At 47.8% G+C, this 24,272-nt stretch overlaps 1 protein-coding gene across 1 annotated transcript in view; it reads right to left on the reverse strand.

Moving 5' to 3' along the window:
- lsp1a (lymphocyte specific protein 1 a) overlaps positions 1-24,272 on the reverse strand; it is a 62,438-nt gene that overhangs the window by 14,069 nt on the left and 24,097 nt on the right. The window contains exons 7-12 of the mRNA XM_083654937.1: positions 15,002-15,130; positions 13,064-13,105; positions 11,813-11,856; positions 8,529-8,610; positions 7,530-7,661; positions 5,612-5,710 (exon numbers count right to left, since the gene is read on the reverse strand). Coding sequence (XP_083511063.1) covers positions 5,612-5,710; positions 7,530-7,661; positions 8,529-8,610; positions 11,813-11,856; positions 13,064-13,105; positions 15,002-15,130 — 528 coding nt within the window. The remainder of the gene's footprint in view (positions 1-5,611; positions 5,711-7,529; positions 7,662-8,528; positions 8,611-11,812; positions 11,857-13,063; positions 13,106-15,001; positions 15,131-24,272) is intronic.

A 24,272-nucleotide genomic window follows, 5' to 3' on the forward strand; every position in this document is an offset into this window, starting at 1 on the left:
AGTCAAATGCATGAGTGTGTGTGTGATTTCCTCCGTTTCATGCGTATCTGTAAGCTTTCAGATGACGGACAGAAAACGGACGAAATGAACGCAGAGTACGGACAGAGGGTCTGTCCGTCTCCGTCTTTAACGTTGAGTATAATTGGGCCTTTAGCCAGCTTGCTTGTCTGCTAAGTGTTGCTTGCCTCGTGCAATTAGCATCTACTAGATTGCAACTCCCTTTGAGGAGTTTCTTCTGAGATTGACTAGCTTCACGGGCCGCTGGCCTTTGCTTGCGGTCACGCTTGCTTCCCCGTGTTACTCAGGGTAGAGACGCGCTACACCGGCCTGTACGCAGGCTTGTGTTAGCGCACGCTTGTTTCAGTGCTTATGCTAGCTTAGCTAGTGGCTTCCACGTCTGTTCTCTCGGGTTAACAGGTTGTGGGTATTGGTGCCCCCCCCTTCGGGCTGGGCTATTGCCGCTTACGTTACCATTGCACGTGCACGTTCGCTAGCCTCCGGGTTGCTTACTGTCTAGCCTGTGCTTCTCGCTAGCTTGCTTAAGCAGTACTCCCGCTAATAGGGTGCGCCCTGCGGGAGCTTGCTATTAGTGGTTAGCTTCCTGCTTCCTCTTGCTACTGAGCAGGGAAGGTCAGGGAGGGGATGGGCCGTGTGTAAAACTACTTGGCCGAGTATGAATCGGCACGTTAATTGCGTGTTCGGCCTTGGGCACGAGCATGCTGCACAGGCGCCTTGAACCTTCGGTTTTGTCCGCAGCTAAGCTCTTTAGAGCTGACCAAGGTCCGCTCTCAAAGAAGTGTTAAAGCTAGCATGCCTTGCATAGGTGCAGATAGCAATATTAGTACTGTTTAGCACAGAACGATAGCATTTTGCAGATAGCTGGCGTGCACCCGTGCAGTTAGTACCTGTGTGCTAAGTACATTGGGCGCGAGATACCTCCGCTACAATAGACATACTGCTCCTTGCTGGCGCTACGCGTCCAGCAGGGCGTACAGCTCGCCAAGGTCTGGGCTCAGTGCCAGCCTTTGGCTTGTAGCTCTAAGGACAAGCCCACCGCCCTTGGTGCCCAAGGCCCGGGGTGGTTGGGAGCTCTCCATGGGTCGCACTCCCTTGTTGGGGCGCCCCCTGCAAGTGCAGGGAGCCTGGCTGGGGGCACAGCGCACCTTGGTCCATGGCCACGGCCTGGCCTCGGTTGGCAGCAGGCAAGCCCACCGGTTGGCTCACCAAGGCTGGGCTTAGTTCCAGCCTGCGGCTTGTAGCTTTAGACCCACCGTCCTCGGTGCCCAAGGCCCGAGTTCGGTCGGGAGCTCGCCCAGGGTCTCATACCCAGCATCAAGGCTCGCCTTGGTCCATGGCTACGGCCTGGCCTCGGCTAGAGGCTCCTAGGCCAACAGCTCATTGCTGGTCGGGAGCTCGCCTGGGGGCCGCACTGTCGGACAAGTCCACGTGCGTCTCGAGAGAGAACGTTACCTCCGCAGTCCCCCCAGCCTGCGAAAGGCGCACGGCAGGGGGGGGGGGTTACTTCGATACAACAGCGCGTCAGTAGGCGGAGCTTGCGTAAGAAGTTCTCCCCCAGCATGCACAGCTTCTACGGAACTGTCCATGCGGCGGGGGGGCGTAGCCTCTCACGTCCCGCCCCCCCATCAGGGCACCGGATCGAAAGGTCCCGGGGCCCAGCAATATGCTCATGACTATATTTCAGGGATCATTTCTATAGTTTCTAACTTGAGAAATGTGTTTCTAAAAATGTTCAGTCTCGCTATCCACGATGATGAGACGGTGATACTTTTTTCTGAGCGCGAAGCGGGCAGAGAGACTTGATTCAGTTCATATGCTCTCTGCTTTTGATGACCGTTCACTGTCTCCTATGGGGACATTGAGGGAGAGAGTATGATCCGAGTGGTGGAACGGGTTCCGCTCCGTTGGCCACAAGAGACCATCTTGTCCAACAGGCTCGATGCCTGGGAGCATCTATGTTCCCCCGTCCCCATTACGGCACACCCTCCAGAGGGGATACGTGCTACAGTTTGCCCACCCACGTTCGACGGGACCCCCGATCTGGCCGTGGAGGAGGAGGCCATGGACGGCTCCATGCGTCCAAAATTGGACCTTCGGCGTCTCAAAAACAAGACGCTGAGGAAGTCCCGTCCCGAATGCTCTCTTCCCCGCCTGTTCAAGTTGAGACAGGGGGATTTCTTACTTCCAGGGATCTGGAAGGTGCGGTCTTCCATGTCCACATGGTCAGGAGACACAGGAAATACCTGAGGTTCTCCTTCCTGGGGAAGGCTTACGAGTTCTGTGGCTTGCCATTCGGCATGTCTTTGAGCCCGCGAACCCTCACGGTGTGCGTGGAGGCAGCCGTGGCTCCCCTCCGCGCGAGGGGGATCCGCGTCTTCCTATATCTCAACGTCGTTCTCTTAGCGGCCGACTCGAGGGTCGGTGCCGCGAAACATACCAAGGTGGTGACCGATCACCGGCAAACCTTAGGGTTTTTGGTGAACCGGCAGAAGAGTTGCCTCGTCCCAGCGCAGGCGGCGACCTTCCTGGGGCTCGAGCTATACTTCCTGCGAGCCTTTCGCCAGAGCGACAGGCTCGCACGCTTCGGACAGCAAGCCAAGGACGTTAGGTCTGTGCCCTCGGTGTCAGTGCATCAGTGCACAGTGATGTTGGGCCTGATGGCCTCAGCACTGCATGTGCTCCCGCTAGGGAGGCTACACATGCCCTCGTGGTCCAAATATGGTTCTCAGGCTTCGCCTGGACTCGGCCGGGGACCGTCATCGCAGGGTTCCTCTGACAGGTCAGGCCTGGCGGGCGATGGCTATATGGGCGGACCCCCGTTACCTCTCGAGAGGTACTCGGTGGGGCCCTGTCCCGCTCAGGATGGTGATTCGCACAGACGCCTCCCTCTGGGGAGGGGGTGCGATTTGCGGGCATTTTTCGGCGAACGGCCGGTGGGAGGCTCAGGAGCTTCGCCACATAAACGTGCTAGAGCTGAAGGCGATTCGCCGGGCTCTGCCTCAGGACAAGCCCACCATCAATGGCGCCATGGGCCCATCGTTGGTTGGGAGCTCTCTTGGGGACCGCACTGCCGGACAAGTCCGCGTGCGGCCAGACTCGAAAGAGAACGTTGCCTCCGCAGTCCCCCCGGCATGCGGAGGTAACACTTCCAGCGGCTCACACATGGGCACCATGTGCTGATTCGCTCGGACAATAGGGCAGCGATCGCCCACCTGAACAAACAGGGCGGTGTGCGGTCGGGGGCGCTGAACCATAGCGGGGATTCACCTGTGGGTGTATCCCCGTCTCCTTTCAGTGTCAGCGGTCTATCTGCCGGGACGGCGGAGTTACGACCGGCCTGCTGTCTCGAGGCAATCCCCGTTATACGGAGTGGTGCCTCCACCCTCGGGTGATGGAACAGGTTTGGGCCAGGGTTGGTCGCGCCTGCGTCGATCTCTCGCATCGCGGCGCGCGACACACTGCCCACTGTGGTTCTCGATCCAGGAGGACAGCCCCCGTTAGGTCATGACGCGCTAAAAGCGCACGCGTGGCCGAGGGAGGGGCTCTATGCGTTTCCCCCGACCCCCCCTGATCCGTCAGGTGTTGGACAGGGTGAGGGAACAGCGCCTCCGGCTCGTTTTAGTCTGTTTGGCACAGGCAGACATGGTTTGCGGACCTGGTCTCCCTGGCGCAAGATCCGCCCTGGGCATTGCCGGTACGGGCCGATCTCCTATCCCAGGCGGAGGGGGAGGTGTTCCACCCCTCCCCAGGCAGGTGGAAGCTAGCGGTCTGGCTCCTGAACTGGACCAGTTGCTAGCCCAGGGCTTGCCTGATAATGTGGGATGCACTATGCAGCAAGTAAGGGCGTGGATCCAGTGAACTGCAGTGTGCGACCAGTTCTCCGTTTCCTTCAGAGCCTGCTTGACGCGGGTCAGTCCCCGCAGTCGTTTAAGGTGTACGTAGCCGCGATTCTGCTTGCCATAGGGGAATTGAAGGGAGCCCCGTGGGGGCGTACCCTTTGGTCTTGCACCTCATGAAGGGGGCGCGTAAACTGCGCCCGCCGTCGCGGTGCGTTTTTCCCCCCAAATCGGACCTGGTTACGGTGCTGGACGGGCTAACGGGTCATCCGTTTGAGCCCTTGGACTCCGCCGATTTAAGGGTTCTGTCTTTAGAGACCGCGCTGCTGCTGGCCTTGTCGTCAGGAAAGAGAGTTGGTGACCTGATTGCCCTCTCGGTGCAGCAGGCCTGTGTGGTAATGATGGGCGCAGGGTTACGTTGCGACCTAACCCGGCTTACCAACCTAAGATTATTGATGTCAGCTTTAGGTCTATGGTCATAGACTTATCAGCATTCTGTCCCCCGCCGTTCAGTTAGAGACGGGCGAGGAGAGACGTTTGCTCATGCTGTGCCCCGTAAGGGCGCTCTCGGCCTATGTGGCCAGGACGCGTTCTTTACGCATTACAGATCAGCTGTTGGTTTGCTTTGGGCAAAGGGCCCAGGGCGGGCCCCTTTCCAAGGATCGCTTATCACACTGGATAGTGGAGGCGATCGCGTTGGCATACTCTGCCGTGGGCAAGGTTCCCCAGGAGGGTATCAAGGCGCTTTCTACGCGAGGTGTTGCGACATCCTCTGCGTTGTTGCGCGGTGTGTCGGTGGAGGACATGTGTGCCGCGGCCTCATGGTCCTCTCATCACACTTTTGTCAGGTACTACAGTCTCGACGTGTCCGGTGCGCAGTTTGCGCACGCGGTGCTGTCGGTGGCAAGAAAGTAGTATCGTTGCCACTCTAATATGTCAGACGGTTAGGCATAAACGTTGCCATATGGCCGTGGTTCACCGGTGCCGTTCGGGTCGCCCTGTGGGGTGCTCCCGGCAGCAAGGTCGGTTGAATGGAGGCACTAGTGAGAGCTTGAGTTCGAAACGAAGTAAAACGTTAGGGTTGTGCTACAACCCAGGTTTTACGAGTGAGAACGAGAGCTCTCACTACCCAGCCTTGCTGTGTCGATGCGTCACGGGGTGCGTCGGATCTAAGCGGGCTGGAAGAAATTAGAGTGATTTTTCCCTGGACTGGCAGGACGTGACGTAGTCACGTGGATCCGTGTCAGTCCCAGGGGGTACCACGCCACCTACGGGTGGGTGGTCAGGTTTTAATGAAAAGTAATTTTGGAGCAAAATAACAGTCTTCCATAGGGCTGCGTTGCAGCGTTTAAGGCACTAGTGAGAGCTCTCGTTCTCACTCGTAAAACCTGGGTTGTAGCACAACCCTAACGTTTTGGCATGAAGATCAGGTTTTCATGAATAAAAACTTTGGTTCGCTTCAGTCGTAAACACCTCAAATTTATACGCATTACTGTTGCATAGATGAGGCCCCACAGGTGACATATGCAGTGGTGGAAGAAGTTACTTACAGGTGCAAGCAAAACACTAATGAGGGTTTCCAAATTCCAATCATGGAAGTTTGAAACCCTCATTAGCGTTTTGCTTGCACCTGTGTTTACCCTGCCTTTTCGACACAAAATGGCCCCTGTGAGAAGGGTCTATAGCGGCTGACCGGAGAAGAGTTAACGCGAGCACAGAGAGCTTCACACAGAGCGTTGTTATGGGAGATGGCTCACCGTGGGTTTGGTGGCCGCCGGCCTGTTGCCGCCGTCAGGGCCGCCCTTCACCCAGGTTGTGATGAGGTCAGCCACGTCCACCTTCAGCCCCTCCGCTTCCTGAGACACACCAGACAAACAGGGTCACACTTCTGGGACAACCCATTCTCCAACTCGCACATCGTGCAGGGTAGTCCAATAGACAGATACAAGTACAGCAAAACACACATTGTGCAGGTAACAGAAACCCCAGGGGGCTTATGCGAGGTCTCTTACCTCAGAAATCAACCCAGGGAGAAGAACAAACAACAAAGAAGAAATAAAAGCAAAGACAAGAAAAGAAAACATGGCAAGGTCTTTAAAAGATGTGAGGTGTAGTGTGTAATGTGCGAAGACTATGAGTGACTCAATAGAGAGCCTCTGATATTGGATTTATAAGAGATGATGGATGATGCATGTTTGGCTATGTGGATATATTTATTCCATAGACCAGATCTCATGGCATCGAAAAATTACGAAAAAGGTGGAGTACGGCGAAAAATGAGGAAAAGGGGTAGGCTACCCAGTATGTTAAAAAGTGACGCCAACGGGTGCTGACCATACGGCAGGATTTTAGGAGTGGGAGTGAATAAAGAAAAACACTCTTTAATACGAGATGAGACCAGGAAAGCCTGGGCTCTCTCAGCTCATAGCTCATTGTTCCCGCTCACAGTCTCGGCCTGGTCGGTTACCCCTGAGAAACACATTCAGTCATTAAACGCATGCGAGAGAGACTCAGGGCACTGCCAAGACCAGAGCAGTTTAAATGGAGGTGTGAGTTTGGAGCATATGACCTCAACAGACCTGAAATAGAAACAGTGTTTTAATGATCACAGCTCATGGCCAGATCAGCAACATTATAAACAGTGTTTTAATGATCACAGTTCATGCCCAGATCAGCCACATTATAAACTGGAAGGGCAGACCCCGCAGACCTCCGTCAAGGCCAATAGTTTATGCTATTATTGTTTGTTTGTGAGGCTCGTTCATGAGTCGGATCCGCTCCTAAATTTAATGAGTTGTTCCTTCCCCCGTGCTACATTCTTCCACCAAGTTTCATGAACATGAACATTTTTCCATAATCCTGTTGACAGACAGACAGACAGACAGACAGACAGACAGACAGACAGACAAACAAACAAACAAATGGCACCGAATACATAACCTCCTTGGTGGAGGTACAGTAACAACCAATAGTAAGACGGCCACACTGCCGCCTTCTGTCTGTCTGTCTACCTGCCTGCCTGTCTGCCTGCCTGTCGGCCTGTCTGTCTGTCTACCTGCCTGCCTGTCGGTCTGTCTGTCTGTCTGTCTGTCTGTCTGTCTGTCTGTCTACAACCCCAACAAGCTCTTTCAGCTCTGTTTCTAGCCTTGTTGTCCCATATTTTTGGGGAAAGACGACCTGAATTATGTTCCGCCACCACAAATCTGAAAACATTCTGCACAGTACTATCCTGTGCCATGTAGTACTGAGGGAGCTCTAGGCTCCTGGTGTGCGTTATCTACCAGAAAGTCTATTATGAAGAAGACCCCTCCTGTGACTGCTCTCTCTTGTTCCTCCCGCACAAACTGTGGTTCTGAGTAGGCAACTAAAACAACTTGGTTAAGGTTAGAGAAATGGTTTGGTCATGGTTAAGAAAAACGTTTTGTTAACAAGTTATATCGAATCGAACTGCGGTCATCGGCATCGAAGACAAACGTATATTGTACGCCCATCCTCCAGCCTGTCCACAACACCCTTACTGACCACTGTTTTATTTCAATGTCACACTACATACTGTATGTACCCACACCGCAGCATGTGACAGAACTGTCCATGACAGTACACTAATCTATAGATGAAATATCCTGACTATTTGAGAGGTAGGGTGTGTGTGTGTGGGGGGGGGGGGTTCCTTGCCTTGGTAGGAGCCTTGGTGGGACTCTGGCTCCAGGCTTCCCCGGCCTCAAACAGGTTCTTCTTGGAGGCGACTTCAGGAGTGCTGGGCAGGTCTGCCGGCCCCACCTTGGCTGCCTTCAACTCCTGGGAGGTCTGGAGAAAACAAAGACTGGGTTAGTCCTGTGAGGAGGTCTGGAGAAAACAAAGACTGGGTTAGTCCGGTGAAGAGGTCTGGAGAAAACAAAGACTGGGTTAGTCCTATAAGGAGGTCTGGAGAACACAAAGCCTGGGTTAGTCCGGTGAAGAGGTCTGGAGAACACAAAGCCTGGGTTAATCCTGTGAGGAGGTCTAGACAACACAAAGCCTGGGTTAATCCTGTGAGGAAGTCTGGAGAGCTGCTGTGCTGCCATGGCAGCAGTGAGGGGGGCTTTTGTAAAGAACAAAGAACAAATTTAAATAAGAAAACGCCACACTTTTACCGCTGTGGCAGTACTGCAGCAAAGTGGCCAAACTAATTGAGTAACAACTTTATGCCGACATGTAGATTGCATCCTATTTATTCCTAACAAGCCTTCGTCATGTTGTACGGTCGAGGTAAGGCAATGCAACATGAAACAGCATGGTTTTTGGATGGGGTTTGGTTAAACCGAGCGACAACAGAAGATTTGCTTAATCTGTTTCCACTGCACTAGTCGCACTTACCTTTCAACGATACGCCAACTTTTCCACCTCCCCCAAGTGTAAAAACTTTTATGTGATACTTTGAGGTTTTCGCATAAAAACAGGTGGATGAAAACCCACCGAGTATGTGTGTGTGTGTGTGTGTGTGTGTGTGTGTGTGTGTGTACTGTGCATCCATGTGTGTGCGTGCATGTCTGCATGTGTGTGTTTGTACTGTGCATGCATGTGTGTGTGTGTGTGTGTGTGTGTGTGCATGCATGTGTGTGTGTGTGTGTGTGTGTGTGTGTGTGTGTGTGTGTGCGTGCATGCGTGCGTGCGTGCGTGTGTGTGTGCGCTGACCTCCACAGCGTGGGCGTACTGCTCCAGCTTGTCGTCGATCTTGGACAGCAGAACAGGAGGCTGCGTCTTCTTGAAGCTGTTACTGTTCCAACACAACAGCACACCACACACACACACACACACACACACACTAAATAAATACATAATACATTGTGTACAAAAGTAGGCGGGGTTTAGACTGAAAGTGGGCGTGTCTTACATTTTTTGTTGTTCAAATGGTTCAAAGTATGGGAGGGAAGCGTATCGAATGAAGTAATGGTATCGGTATCACTTTAAGGGTACTAAAATTGGTACCGGTATCATCATTTTTTAAACGATAACCAGCCCTAATCACGAGTACAGATATTAACGCATTGTACTCGGATGATACTCGTACTCGTAAAAACGACATTAGGGATACTCGTTTCATTCGAGTACTCGGCTCATCCCTAGTAACTAGTACTGTAACTAGCCCATTTAAATTTCAGTAATTGTAATTGAGTTACTAAATTTGAAAAGTAATTAGTTCGATTACTAGTTTACTGCAAAAAGTAGTGTAATTACAGTAACTAGTTACTTCCAACACTGATTTTGACGTTGTCTCACTTCATACATTATTTGTATGAGAGCGTTTCTGCTGGTGAAAGGCATGTGTGAGTCATTACAGAGTGGTGGGATGTTAGCTGGCTTCTGCAGGCACTGGCTGACTATTTTAATGTGATTTTTAAACGTGACCCACATTGCTTTATGAGTGATGTCATGCCTTCTCTACGGCAGCAGACGATAAAGTAAAGAAAGGGACAGAAATCTCTCATCCATCATTCGGATGCATGCTTGCTTTGACATGTCTGGGCGCCGGGCGGACACGCCCACTTCACACCTGATATGATGTCATCATGACTGAAGGAAACATCACCTGAGATTACATCACCAGTCACTGAACTCACAAACTTGGACCAAGTTCCAGATTTCTATGGTGTTTTTTTCCCTCCCCCCCTTTTATTGCTTTTCATTACATCTGTGCCTGGCTGCCACTGATTGTCTCTGACTGTGGGAGCGTGTGACTCACTGGAGCATGTTATTACGTATTCTCACTTCTTCCAAGTTGGAAGGAAACTGTCTGTGTGTCTGTCTGTCTGTCTGTCTGCCTGTCTGTCTGAATCTTAGCAAATGTAAATGACAGATTTGGATTAGATCTGGTGGACAGATCTCTCTCAGCGTAAATGTCATCTGATTCGATTGGGTGTGTATATATAATATATATATATATATATATATTCAGTTCCACTAGATGATTTTCATTCATTTTATAGCTACCAGCTATTATGCTGCCCTCATGTGCTGGTGAGAAAATCTGACATCGTGGACTTTGAAGTCGGCTGCTAAACAGCATTGCCTTCATGTGCTATTTTGTGGGAAAATCAAAGCAAAGACAAAATCAAAGATAAACGATAAACTATCATAAACCGCTATAGAGGGTGCTGCTTTGCAAGCTGGAGAACTGTCCAGGTCTCTCTTGAATAAAAAAATATATATCATAAATGAAATTGGAATGAAAGCTCTGGGTCCCCTTCTGACTGCTGCACAGCTCAGTGGGCGGAGCCAGACACTAACGCCGGCGGGTCAGGGGTCATGTGTGCCCTCCTGGTACTGTCAGGCAACTGGGACAAAAGGCACACGCTCTGCTGAGAGAGCGCGTGTTGACTGCAGCAGACTGCCGTACCTCACCGCCCCCCCCCCTGCATCTGCTCAGAGTTACCCAGAGCCATACATCATGCCTGGGAGAGGGGATGCACTGAGAGAGATCTGTCACCGTTTACTTTCAGACAGGCAGCAGTCGAGCCCGAGCCTGCTGGATTCTGGGAAAACTCAGGACCCGCAGGTCATCCAGGGAGTACGTGTTGCATGCTCACTAAGCTGCAAGCAGGGACCGAAACACCCCCACTAAGCAGGATAATTGGCAGATAAACAATTAAAGTGTAAAAAAAAAACCTCTGTATTTTTCAATGCTATTTTCCCATGTTTTTGTGTAAGTAACTATAATTGGTAACCTTGCGAGGCAGCTGGATTTGTGCGAGATGATGACATCACGATCACACTGCTCAGACAGCAAATGTAAAAAATCTCCAATTAAACGTTTTTTTTTTGTACTCCCAAGCAAATCAAGGAAGCCATTGAGAATTGGCGAGAAGAAAAATGTGGATCTAGCTGTCAAGGAAGTAAGAAGTGTTCATCTTCGATCTTTGTGTGCAACACCTGACATTAGGAGAACGCCAGGATTGGGGGGGAGTTTTTGTTTCCCCCGTTTTGGGCGTGGTTTCTGAATGATGATGCGCTCCGCAGTGTCTCTATTGGCTTGAATCTGAACCACCAGTGGTTCACACCAATCAGCGCAACAGTTTTTGAAATTGGTCCAGTATTGACCGAGATCGCTTCAGCCCGGCAGATGTGAAACGGGCTGCAATGTAATCCGACAGGAGGACAAGTGCATATTACAGTATACATTATAGCAAGTGTGTAATGTACATTCACTAAAAGTGCTTGTTTTGTTTTTTTCCACTGCAGACTCATATTGTTATGTGTCTGACAAAATGGAAACGAGAGAGGTTTTTCTTTACCTTTTGCTTTATCCGCTCTGTTTGTTGCTGTGTGTGACAAAGTCGCACTCAATGAGAAGTCTAGCTCAAGTCTCACCTGAGGTTTTTCTTCTTCTTCTTTTCCCCCCATGGGATTTTTCTCCAATTTTTCTGCCCAATTGTACTTGGCCAATTCTGCCTGCTGTCTCAGTCGTGGGGAGAGTTACAGTCGCCAGCCACTTCTTTCCACCCGACAGCGAGGGGTTTCACCAGAAGGACGTAGCACTTGGGAGGATCACACTATACCCCCCAGTCCCCCCCCCCCCCCCCTCCCCCCCATCCGAACAGACGCCCCGCCCGACCAGAGAAGGTGCAAGTGCAGCGACCAGGAGTCATACCCATGCTTCCTTACTGCAGACATGGCCAATTGTGTAGAGGCCAGAGGTAGCGCTACCAGGAATTGCCCCAAGTCTTGTGAGAGTTGAGTTTGCGCTCGAAAAGCTCGGAAGAAGCTCCAACACAACACACAACAAACTTCTCCTGGGGACTCCTCTCTCCAACTCTCACTCACGTTTCCACCGTTGTCTTCCTGAAACAACTCAACTTTTCTCGTCTTCTCCTCCAGACTTCTCCTTGAGCGAGACTTGGCCAAACAAACCAATCAAGCGAAAGTTCTGTTACAATGTAGTTGAAAAGGTGATTACAATAGGATGCATGTGGGGTATTTACCTTTTCTTCAGTGAGCGGTTCAGTGACTCCGTCCTCTCTGTGATCTGGAAGAGAATACGTTTACTTTAGCTACAGCATTACAGCAGCTATTCTTCATGGGGTCCACAAAACAGACATGACAGTGACAATACAACCATTACACTTGCATCACATAACATTACGAAACAGAACAAAGACTAGAACACACAGAGACAAGACAAGCTCCTGACAATTCAATAATATATGATAATATCATATATTAGCAGCTGTCACATATAGTCAGTTGTCACTGCAGTGTCCCAGCACATCTCAAATTGGGTTCCTTCCACACTAGAAGTGTATTATTATGAACAGAATAATCAAAATACATGAGATTAGTCCATTTGACTCCAGTTTACCCGTTCCACAAACCCTCCACGGCCACAAGACACATCAACACAATCAAACTCGTATTGGTATATTTATCCAAAACTTAGCCACACAACAGTCGTTTCTACAGTGTCTAGATCTAGATTCTAGATCTTTTCAACGGCTCTAGTCAAAATAGGCTGTTTCACTAAAAACATTAATTGAATTTGACTGTTTCTTGTGTGATATGTCTAGGAAGTAGAAGAAGTCGTGTGAGGTTATTAGCACCCGGGACAGGGGAGGTTGTCCATGTGGGTGCAGGGCAGCAGCTGGCTAGGCGTCTCCAGGACCGGGACCGCTTCCAACTCAAACACAGCCCAGGCTGCTGGCCTGCATCAAGCTTCTCCACGACAAACCTGTCTGTCTCAGCCCAGCTTCCAACTCAAACACAGCCCAGGCTGCTGGTCTGCATCAAGCTTCTCAATGACCCCACCTGTCTGTCAGACCGTATCAGCTCAGGTAGCCCAGGCCACTATCGCCACCGTGATTAGAGGAACGGCGAGCAACGTTCGCAGTTGCTTTTTTTTATATCAGATTTGTCCCTTTAATGTATGTTGCTGTCTGTTTGACTGGTGGAACTTATTTGTGTATTGTCTTTGAAATATCAAGGTTTCCCTTGATAAAGAAAATATCAAAAAATAATTTTGATCACGTCCTGATCAAAGCCCTTCACTGCAGTGAGGGGTACTGGGAGCTGGGAGGACAAGCGTGGGTTGGGCTTCACACACACACGCATGCACGCACGCACGCATGCGTGCGCGCGCGCACACACACACACACACACACACACACACACACACACACACACACACAAAGGAATGCCTTGTGTGGAGGCTTAAACCCTGGACCTGAAGGTAGACTCACCGAACACACACTTTCTGTTGTCAAAGCTTCTTCACTCGCTGTCTGAAAGTGAACACAGGCAGATCGGAGCTGATGATCGCTCCCAGGACACAGAAAGCCTTTACAATAAAACAGCCAATCAGGGCAGGCTTTACCTGCTGTAACTGATACTGTAGTTTTATTGAGCCAATAATTTTGTCACCACGGCACAAAGTGGATATGAAACTCTCAAACTTTAAATAAATGAAATTAAAGGAACAAGAAAACCACACGTGTTCATCCGACAGCAGCGATGCAGAGTTGCAGAGCATGCAGTGCCATGCACGTACAAGACAGGCTGTGACAATAGAAATCCCACAATGTGTAGGGTAGTCCAATAGATTTCCATAGAACTCTCACAACGTGTAGGGTAGTCCAATAGACTTCTATAGAACTCCTACAACGTGTAGGGTAGTCCAATATACTTTTATAGAACTCCTACAACGTGTAGAGTAGTCCAATAGACTTCTATATAACTCCTACAACATGTAGGGTAGTCCAATAGACTTATATATAACTCCTACAACATGTAGGGTAGTCCAATAGACTTCTATAGAACTCCTACAACGTGTAGGGTAGTCCAATAGATTTCCATAGAACTCCCACAACGTGTAGGGTAGTCCAATAGGCTTCTATAGAACTCCTACAACGTGTAGGGTAGTCCAATAGACTTTTATAGAACTCCTACAATGTGTAGGGTAGTCCAATAGACTTCTATAGAACTCCTACAACATGTAGGGTAGTCCAATAGACTTCTATAGAACTCCTACAACATGTAGGGTAGTCCAATAGACTTCTATAGAACTCCTACAACGTGTAGGGTAGTCCAATAGACTTCTATAGAACTCCCACCTGTAGGGTAGTCCAATAGACTTCTATAGAACTCCCACCTGTAGGGTAGTCCAATAGACTTCTATAGAAATCCCACCTGTAGGGTAGTCCAATAGAACAGAACTGCCACAACGTGCAGAGTAGACTTAGACTTATTCTTTTATTTTTTTTAAAGTAGTCCAATAGACTTCTATAGAAATCCCACAATGTGCAGGGTAGTCCAATAGACTGCTATCTAAATCCCACAATGTGCAGGGTAATCCAATATAACGTTTCTGTGAAACATCGCTGCATTACTGACATACATACTGTAACCTCCAACAACCAACTCCTCAAATACTGACGTTTGGCCACGACCCCTTGGCCTCACTTTTTAACACAGTGGGTACATTAAAACACACACACACACACACACACACACACACACACACACACACACACACACGCACGCACGCACGCACGCGCACACACACACACACACACAGACACACACACACACACACACACACACACACACACACACACACACACACACACACACCAAGAAGTCCATTCATCAGTGAGTTCATCACAGCACGACATGCTGTCTGATGTGAACACACACACACACATGCAACTTACAAGCTGAAACTGAACTCTGGCTGTAGAGATAAGGCAGAGTTATTTGTCATGGTTGCTGTGGTTGAAAGTGACTCATTATGACTAAATCAACATGTGAACATGACTGATGTTTCACCATGGAGATGTTGAACCTCATCGTTTCTGAAGCAAAAAATGTTGCATATCAACATTTCTAGATATGTGTATATCAGCGGTCATGTAAATAACGACAGTCTATTGAAGTAGCACGGCGGGGGTGGCAGAGCACTTGCATTCAACACCGGAGACCGGAGTTTGATTCACGGCATTTCCAAACTCTACATTTCAACCGTGAATCACATTAACATTTTTGTTATTTAACCCTACAGTAACCTCATCTGGGAACCCAGAGTCGATCAGTCTGACGACTAATATGACTCTGGGACAGACGGACGATATTTCAGGGTTTCCGCTGTACAGCAGATGCAACATAACATCGCTTGGTGTTACCTTGTGGGTGGGGGCTTTGGGACTGAAGGGGCTGAAGGTCTCGTCTCCCTCCACACTCAGGCTCTTGATCCTCTCTGCTGCCTCCATCCTCCTCCTCTCTATGTCCTCCTTCATACGCCTCCTCTCCTCCTGGAAGCCATTCAGACACACTGTTCCATCACCACTACACACACACCACTACACACACTACACACACACTACCTGCATCTCTCTACATGTGTCTCATAGAGTGCTGCAGGAATGAGTCCTAAAACCCGGAAGTTAAGCATCGCCTGGTTCCCTCGCCTCGAACTCAATGGGGTTTTTGTCAGAGAGTTGTAAAGTAGCACATGATTCCTCCGATACATGTGCATTCATCAGCTGCTTCTTTTCACCCCCCACACTTTTTATTTCACGGATAGCAAAAAAGCCAATTCACAAAACAGACAGAAACACAGTTTACAAAGTAACAAACAATCAATAAACAAGTGAGTCACCCTATTTCCGACCCCCCACCGCAAAACCAATTTACAAATCTAAACTAACCTTTTAACAGAGCACCGCTCGAGCAACTTCAGTCATAAACACCCCTGATATCCCTCAAACCTGTAAACTGTATCTCCTTTCCACAGCACAAGCAAAGTGTAACATCAATACTACAAAAATACTAAAGCAGCACAGTCAGAAGGCATAAACAACCACCATTAGCTCATACCAGAGAAGAAGAGAGAAAGTAAATAATAATAAGAATCATAAAGCAGGAAAAAAGGAGTACAAACTCTCTCCCTCCTCCTTCATAATCTGTCCAGTGGTGCCTCGCGTACCACCACCGAGACCCGGGTTAAATTCCCGGCAGCGATACTTCGGACTCGGTCAGACGTTCCTACAAACACAATTGGCCGTGTCTGGGGGTGGGAAACCAGTGGGGTATGGGCATGGCCGTAACTAGCTATGAGGACGGGGAGGTCCGGACCTCCCCTAATATTTCAGAGAAAAAAAAGTTTTTTTTTTTTTTTTTTTTAATAAAACAATCTGCATGGAAAAGCATGAAAAACACGGGATCGCTTTTATTTTTAAACGAAAGGCAGGTCAGGCAGGAAGTCATCTGACGCCGCGTCCGCAGTAACTTGATTCCGAGAGAGCAGCAGCATGGTGGTGAGTGATGACTGTCTGTCTGCCTGGCGAGATAATTGAAGGTGAGCGAGCTGCGAGACAGTGAGCGAGTGAACGACAGACAGTGAGTGACACTGACAGATTTTTTAGCAACAACCAAGAAAGTAAGTGTCTAGTCTGTCTCTTAAGTAATGTTACCTGTGTGACACGTTGGGATGCTACTGGCTAATCATGCATGATGCCAATTGCCAAGCTCCCGAAGTCAGGTATGCAGGTGGCTATATGCATGGTTTCAGTTTCATGACCCAATAAGTAACAAAAAGAGGTGGTGTAAAGTTAAAAACAACATAATATATTTTATTTTATTTTTCAATCGTTCCTATCAGGAATAAATAAATGTCCCTCTGTATGTTTTTTTTTATTATCGATGCTGACTTTGTGTGTTGTGTATGGCTTGGGTTGTGTACCTGTGTTTGTAGGTGTCATTTTGATATGAATTTGGCTAAAACAGTTTGTGTTTGTTAGTTACAATTATGTTGACAGGAGAGCTGAGCAGGTGGTGACATGAAAGAGAATATACTGAATAATGACATCACAACAGTATAATCCTAATGTTGATTTAAAATGATATATTACTCTAAATATGGCTAAAAAAGGGGGAAAAAACCCTCAATTTTTTTTCGGCGGCGCGCCACCGAATCCGCCTCCCCTTGCTGGACCTCCCCTATTTCGGAACCCTGGTTACGGCCCTGGGTATGAGTCCTGGTCACTGCACTAACCTCCTCTGGTCAAAGGTTGGCTGGCGATACAGGAAAAAGTCTGTACCCACAGATTCTGTGTGTGCTGGCTTGCATTTACTGTATGCGGATTTACTTTGGTGTCTTTATCATCCAATCAAACAGAATAGGCTTGAGAGCAAAACTTCCCACACTGCAGTCAAAAAAAATGTTTTATTGCAAATAAAATCAGTTAGTAAATGAGAGAGGGAGTTTTGAAGTCCATGGAAAAGACATGCAGGAGCAGAGAACACGTAACTGTGGATGTCACTCCGATCGAAACTGACCAATAAAGACGTGTCTTTCAGCGGAGGTCCCACCCATGAGATTCAGCTCAACAGCAAATTAAACTTTTGGATTCGCAAACAAAACTTTTGGCTTTGCAAACAAAGGTTTTTGATTCGCATGAATACATTTTTAATCACACATTTTTAATCACACATTTATTTTACTTACAATAAAAAAAAAATGGTTGATGTGGAAAGTTTTGCTCTCAAAACCATTATGGTTGATTGCATAATAAAGACACAAAAGTAACTCAATACTTCTAATGGTTTTAAGCAGGCCAGGAAAGTCACTTTTCCGTTAATAGGCCGCAGTGGCTGATAAACTCACTATTTAGTCTTGGCTTCATCCCACTGCAGCTAAATACTGTTCTCAGTCTTCATTAGAGCTGCACCCTTCACAAACAGTTCAGTTATTAAGGAGAGTGACGACTGCATTCTAAAGCTTCAGTGATGGCTTGAAAAACTCATGTATTAGCTAATCAGCATAGCCAAATCCATTCCTTCAGCCAATCAGCGTCAGATCCAGTCAAATCCAAATCCGGAAGAATAGCGAAAATGTCTTTTTTGCAGAGAAACTCCGCTGGTACATACTCTTGTTTAATTCTTGTTATTGGGACTATTTCTCATTTCTGCACTTAAACTCAATGAACATTAACCTTAACGCTCACGTCCCTGATTGGCCCGTAGACTGTAGTTTCTGAAAACGCCCAACCCCTGGCTGGAGGCCAGAAGGAACCACAGAACAAAACAGAATGTGAATTCACGTGATCGGATGGTTTACCAGGCTACCAAATGCTGGCAGTGTGTTGGTACAGTATGAAAAGGATCTCCAGATGATGGTTGCTAATGGTTTCCTGCACCCTAACTTTCCAACAAAAATGAAGCGGCATTGTTGTGGTGGCTGTGTGACTCACAGGCTGGTCCTGATGGTCCTTGATAGTAATTAGTGTAACGCTGGTGTTGTGTAGCGTTAACTCCTTAATTAATAAACCTTTCTTCGGGCGTGGATAATAACTGCACGAGGAGAGCTTCTGTCTTGAATGACTTCAGGTAACTTTATTGTTCGACTTCCCAAAGACAACAGCCCCCAAGCCTCTCTGCTTGGGGTCACTTCCCTGTTTGGGGTATCACTCCGCCCATTCTACTCCCTACACAGCCAAGCTGTATATAGTTCCTACTTTAGAATAGAACTAGACAGGATATATTTATGACCTGATGAACCATTAATCACAGCATGTAAACATAAACCATACCCAAAATAAGATCATCTTAAAACAATGATTAACTAAATAAATCTCATCTTACATTCTTCCCCCTCTTTAAATGAAATGTCCTCATTTCAACATTTACCAAACAAAATAAATCTCATGAACACTAAATCTCATCTCCAATGAAAACCAATACCAATATCACTATCACTGCTAAATGTGAAATAGAAAGAAAATGTAAACCCGCACAACAGGTATATGAGCAGCATATGATCAGGAAAAGTAAACTTATACGGTCAAAATTGACTGAAAACAGTGACATTACATCCACATAACACAGCAACATCATGTTCTTTTTCTTTTCAAACAGTAAATCTTTTTTTTTTTTTTTTTTTTAAGTGCAAAACCAGAACAGTGTCACACTAAGTGTGTATCAGTCCATATTATGAGCAAAACAGTCCATAACATGTCCTTTTGAGTGGAAGGGATTGATCATGGCAAGAACCGCGGTGGTCTGCGAACAACCCGTCCCAAACGAGTCGTAGACGAACCACGTGTCCCAACATGCACTGCCGGAGCAGCATCAGATCGCGGGTTTTGTTGTGGTACAACCTGAGAGACCCGTCCTGAAGGTCTCCTCAGCAGGGGAACAGAGGGGCAGGCAGGAGCAGAAGCCTGTCCCGTGTCAGGTTGCTCTCTCTGATACAACGGGAGTGAACCAGATAATGCTGTATAGCTGGGGAGAGTGTCCATATGCTGTGGAATTACAGGTTGGTTCACTTGTGCTGAGGATCCATCCCAGGTGGATCGATATGGTTTTAAGCGATCATAGTGAACACTCTTGGTTCCTCCTCGAGCATTCCTCAAATCCAATAACTTGTACAGGAGTCCCTTGTCATCTGAGGAGACAACTCTGTAAGGTCCAGTCCAGTTTGGCTCAAGTTTCTTTCTCTGTGTAGTGGGATCGTCCATCCAAACAAGATCTCCACATTGATATGGTTTGAACCTCACTTGCTTGTTGAAGTAGTACTCACGCTTGAGTCTCTGCTCCTCACGATGAGAGCGAACAGCTTGGAAAACCGTGTCAAGCCGTGTCACCAGTTCTGTGCCATAGTTCTCTGGGGTTAGTGATACCACTGGCGTGGAGAGAGTGACAGTAGCAGGCAGACGAGGCTCCCTGCCATGAGCAAGAAAATAAGGTGAGTATCCAGTGCTAGAGTGAGGAGTAGAGTTAAAGGAGAGGACCACTGCTGGAAGATAGTGATCCCATTCACCTCCATTTTGGTGAATGAGTTTAGCCAACTGTTCTTTTAAAGTCCGGTTAAATCTCTCAACCATCCCGTTACCGCGGGGGTGGTATGGTGAGGTTCTTTTCTTTTTGATGTTCAGTCTCTGACAGATTGTCTGGATTATCTCTGATTCATACTGTCGTCCCTGATCTGAAAACAGTTCCTCTGGAACTCCATGTTCAGGAATGTAACGTTCACACAATAGTTGTGCTACAGTAGTTGCTTTCTGATCAGACATGGGGAAGGCACTGACATACTTCGTAAAGTGGTCTTGTACTACAAGCACATATCTATGTGTCTGTGATGTGATAGGCAACTCAGTAATATCTGTACACACAAACTGAAATGGTCTCTCTGCCTGTATAGATTGTAAAGGAGCTCTATGTTGCGGTACGGGCTTTCTATAACCCTCACATGTCTGACACAAATCACAGAAATTCTCAATATCAGACCTCATGCTAGGCCAATAGCACATAGTTAGAGCTTTCTTAAATGTGCGATCTGCACTGTAATGACCAGAGCAGGGGTTACCATGTAAAATGTTCATAGTCTGTGTGACAAGTGTTTTGGGAATTAGCACCTGAAATACCACTGGCTTCCCTGGCGCAGTGTGTGCTTCTCGACATAGTAAGTTATTACACAGTACTAGTTTAGGGAACTGCCACCACAATTTTCTTAGCATTTTTCCCTTAACCTGTCTGAGATATGGACGTTTGTTTTGCTGTACCCATGTGTACACTTCTGAGAGAATGGGATCAGAATGTTGTTCAGCGACAATGTCATTTCCCTGACTAGAAAATGTGTGTTTCAACAAGTCCATACCTGTTTCGGTTGTCTGAACAACTGAATTGTCTCTGTCCGTTGCACAAACCTGAGCCGTCGTGCTGGCTACAGAAGAAGGCGGCGCTGGCATGTCCTGCAGCGCTGGAGGAGTTTCCAGTTCGACCTGAGCAGCATGGTCGTCCTGCGGGGGAGGTGTTGTGTCCTCCGGGACCACTGGGTCCTGTCGTGAGAGAGGGATCCGCGACATAGCGTCCGCATTTGTGTGCTTCTTTCCTTCCTTGTGTATTATTGTCCACTGATACGGATCCAACTCCAAAGCCCAACGACCACGTCGTCCTGTGGGGTCGTTTGTGACATTCATTTTTCTCAGACTGAGGAGTGGGCGGTGGTCAGTGATGATCGTGAACGGATTACAACTCAAGTAGTGTTTGTAGTGTTGCACTGACCAGACAATGGCCCAGAATTCTTTGTCATATGTGCACCATTTCTTTTCTGTTCGGTTAAGAAGGTGACTAGCATACGATATCACACGTTCTTGTCCATTTTGAACCTGAGAGAGCACTGCGCCAACTGCATAGTTAGACGCATCCGTACTCAGGACGAATGGCTGATGAAAGTCGGGAAAAGCCATTATAGGAGGGGAGATGAGTGCATCCTTCAATGTCTGAAACGCAATCGAGCACTCCTCTGTCCATTCAAATGATACATCCTTCTGTGTGAGTCTGTGAAGAGGACGGGCAATGAAAGCATACTTGTGCACAAAACGTCTGTAATACGAGCACAATCCCAGAAATGATCGCACTTCAGAGGGTGACCGTGGAACAGGCCACTCACATATGCGCTGACTGTTCACTGGGTCTAGTGCCAGTCCATCACGTGAAACGATGTGTCCCATATACTTGACTGCAGCTTTACAAAACTCACATTTCTTTGGGTTTAGCTTCAACCCTGCTTCCCTGAATCTTGTAAGAATGTCTATCAGATTGTTAAGGTGATCATCAAAGTCACGCCCCATACAGATGACATCATCAAGATAAATTACACATGTTTTCCAGTGGAGACCTCTCAGAACCAGCTCCATCAGTCTCTGAAAAGTTGGCGGTGAGTTTTTGAGACCCATGGGCATTACTTTGAATTGGTAGAGACCATCACTAGTTGTAAATGCTGTTTTGGGTCTGTCTGCAGTATGCATCTCAACTTGCCAGTATCCACTCGACATGTCCATTGTGGAGAAGAACTGAGATCCAGACAGTGCATCCAGACTATCATCGACTCTAGGAAGAGGATGTGCATCTGTGATGGTGACTGAGTTCAACTTTCTGAAATCAACACAAAATCTGTATGTGCCGTCCTTCTTTTTCACCATAACCACTGGGCTGGCCCAGGGGCTGGCGCTGTCCTCAATGAGATCCTGAGCTTTAAGCTCCTCCACCTGACGATGGATTTCAGCTTTCATGGACGGAGAGGTCCGATAGGCCCTTTGTGAGATGGGAATGTCACAGTTGGTTGTGATTTTGTGTGTGACCAGCTTTGTCCTTCCAAAGTCATGTGCGTGCTGACTGAACACATCTGAGAAGGAGTTTAATGTTTCTGTCAATTTCTCGTGTTGTGTACTTGTGAGATCAGGGTTTGACTTTGAACAATCCTGCAGTTTAAATGGATTGGACACTACAGGCATCTTGGACACCACAGGCGTCTGAATGTTTATGTTGCACACAGAACCGTCCATCACAGCGTACTCGTCTTTGGTACTGCCAGAGGTGGCATGGAAAGTTCCTATCTGTGTGTCTGAGTGTAACATGACTTCCTCACTGGAGGGGTTAGCTACTTTGACAGAGATGAAACCTTGTTCAGCTTTTGCCACAGACCATGCAAGACCTGTAGATGAGTGTTCAGTGTAGTGTGGCTCAAACACACCTGCATAGCCATTGGGCACCAGTCCTTTAAGTGATGTATTCAGTTTAGCAGTAATAAGCATTTCTGACATGGCAGGAACTGTAACTGTGGAAGATACTGAAACATCTGTGAGTTTAGGGACATACTGGAGGGGGTTGACTAATGGAACTATTTTGTCATCTACTAAGAGAGACATGTTTCGGGTGTTTACAACAATACCATTAGCAACTAGAAAATCCCAGCCCAAAATTAGTGGTTTAGTACAGTTTCTGACAACCTGAAGGGCATGTGTCATAGGCTTGTGGGCTATACTCAAATTGACTCTAATTGAACCAACAGAATCAAGAGGGTCACCTGTGACACCAGTGAGAGGAATAAACTGTTTCACAAGTGGTTTTCTATGAAGGGCAGTTGTAGACATCCTGAACTCTTCACTGATCACTGAAACATCGGCCCCAGTGTCAACAAAAGCATGCACAACTGTGTTCTCAATTACAACTGACACATATCTACATGACACATCAACCTCAGATAAACCGTCTCTGGTGAAATCAGTAGATAAATCATTAATGTCCTTATGAGCCCGGGTAGAGTCGGTAGCTGGCAATTGGCTCTCATTGCCAACTACTTGTAGTTTCCCTTGTTAGAGGTGGTGTGAGAAGGGGAATGGAACCGTACATGTCCAGGACTTGGAGAGCGGTGAAACGGTTGGCTCTCCTCTCGGCGGTCAGGAGAGCGACCACGCCGTGTGTAGTCTCTGGGTGATGGGCTGTAGCCACGTGCATAGCGCTCCTGCGATCCAGAACGTGTGTGGCCATCCCGTCTGTCATACCGGTCCCTTTCATGCCTCGAATCCCTGTAGGAGTCACTACGAGCTGCGTAGCGGTCATAGGAAGAATCTCCATACGATCTTCTGTCTGAGGGATAATATTGACCGCGGCCTCGGTCACGCTCAGGAGTGAGGCTCCTCTGACGAGATCTGTAGTCTGATGATCCACTTTGTGTGTCACGTCGCTGGCGTTGCATCTCCACCTGCAAGTGCTCCATCTTCTCTGAAAGTGTCTCTATTGTCCTCTGCATCTTTCGAAGATCATCTGAGGTAGCAGAGTGAACCCCAGGAGACATGGAAGATGCAGGAAGGTGAGTGGGTGTCCAAGGAGAGACAGCAGGTGAGACTTGTGCCTGCGGAAAACTGTGCAGAGTGTTTGGAGTTGTAAACACCCTACTGGCATGATGAGCGTTCTCAATCTGCATGGCAAATGCCAGAGCAGTATCCAGTGTTTTTAGACCTTGTTCATGACAGCGTACTTGAAGATACGGCTCGATTCCAGCAATAAAGCGCCTGAATTTTTCTCCATCTTTAGCATTGTCTCCATATGTGGGAAAAGCTTCCTCCACTAATCGGCTAATTTCAGCAGCAAACACTGGAAGTGCCTCACCAGGCAGGCGAGTGCGTGCATTGATATAACTTTGAAACGTAGAGAGATAAGCAGCTTGTCCAAAAACAGTTTTAAGTTTGTCTTTCACTGCAGCATAGTCAACTTTTGTTGCGTTAGGAAGGCTGTCCCAGTAACTAAAAGCAGCACCACCCAGGCGTGTGGGCAGTAGCTTAGCCAGACTGTCATCATCAGAATTTGGATTGGCCTCCACAGCCACTTCAAAACGTCTGCACCATTTAGCAAAGTCCTCTTTTCCATCCCCCATGAAGACATGAGGAAAATCTCCCTTGCAAGCCTGCCACATATTAGCATAGGTTGACTCAGAATGAAAAGGCAGTTCGTTCCAAAAGTTATTGTCACTGTTCATATCTCATCTCTCTGGCAGAGAAAGTGATTTTTTTTCTTCTGATTTTTAAAGTTTTTTTTTTTTTTGTTTTGTTTTTAAGTTCACAGCGGGCACATTTATTGTCACAGTCTTAGCTTTGGTGAGCCAGGCAGATC

The sequence above is a fragment of the Poromitra crassiceps genome (genome assembly GCF_964638095.1).
Source record: "Poromitra crassiceps genome assembly, chromosome: 18".
NCBI classification, from domain to species: Eukaryota; Metazoa; Chordata; class Actinopteri; order Beryciformes; family Melamphaidae; genus Poromitra; species Poromitra crassiceps.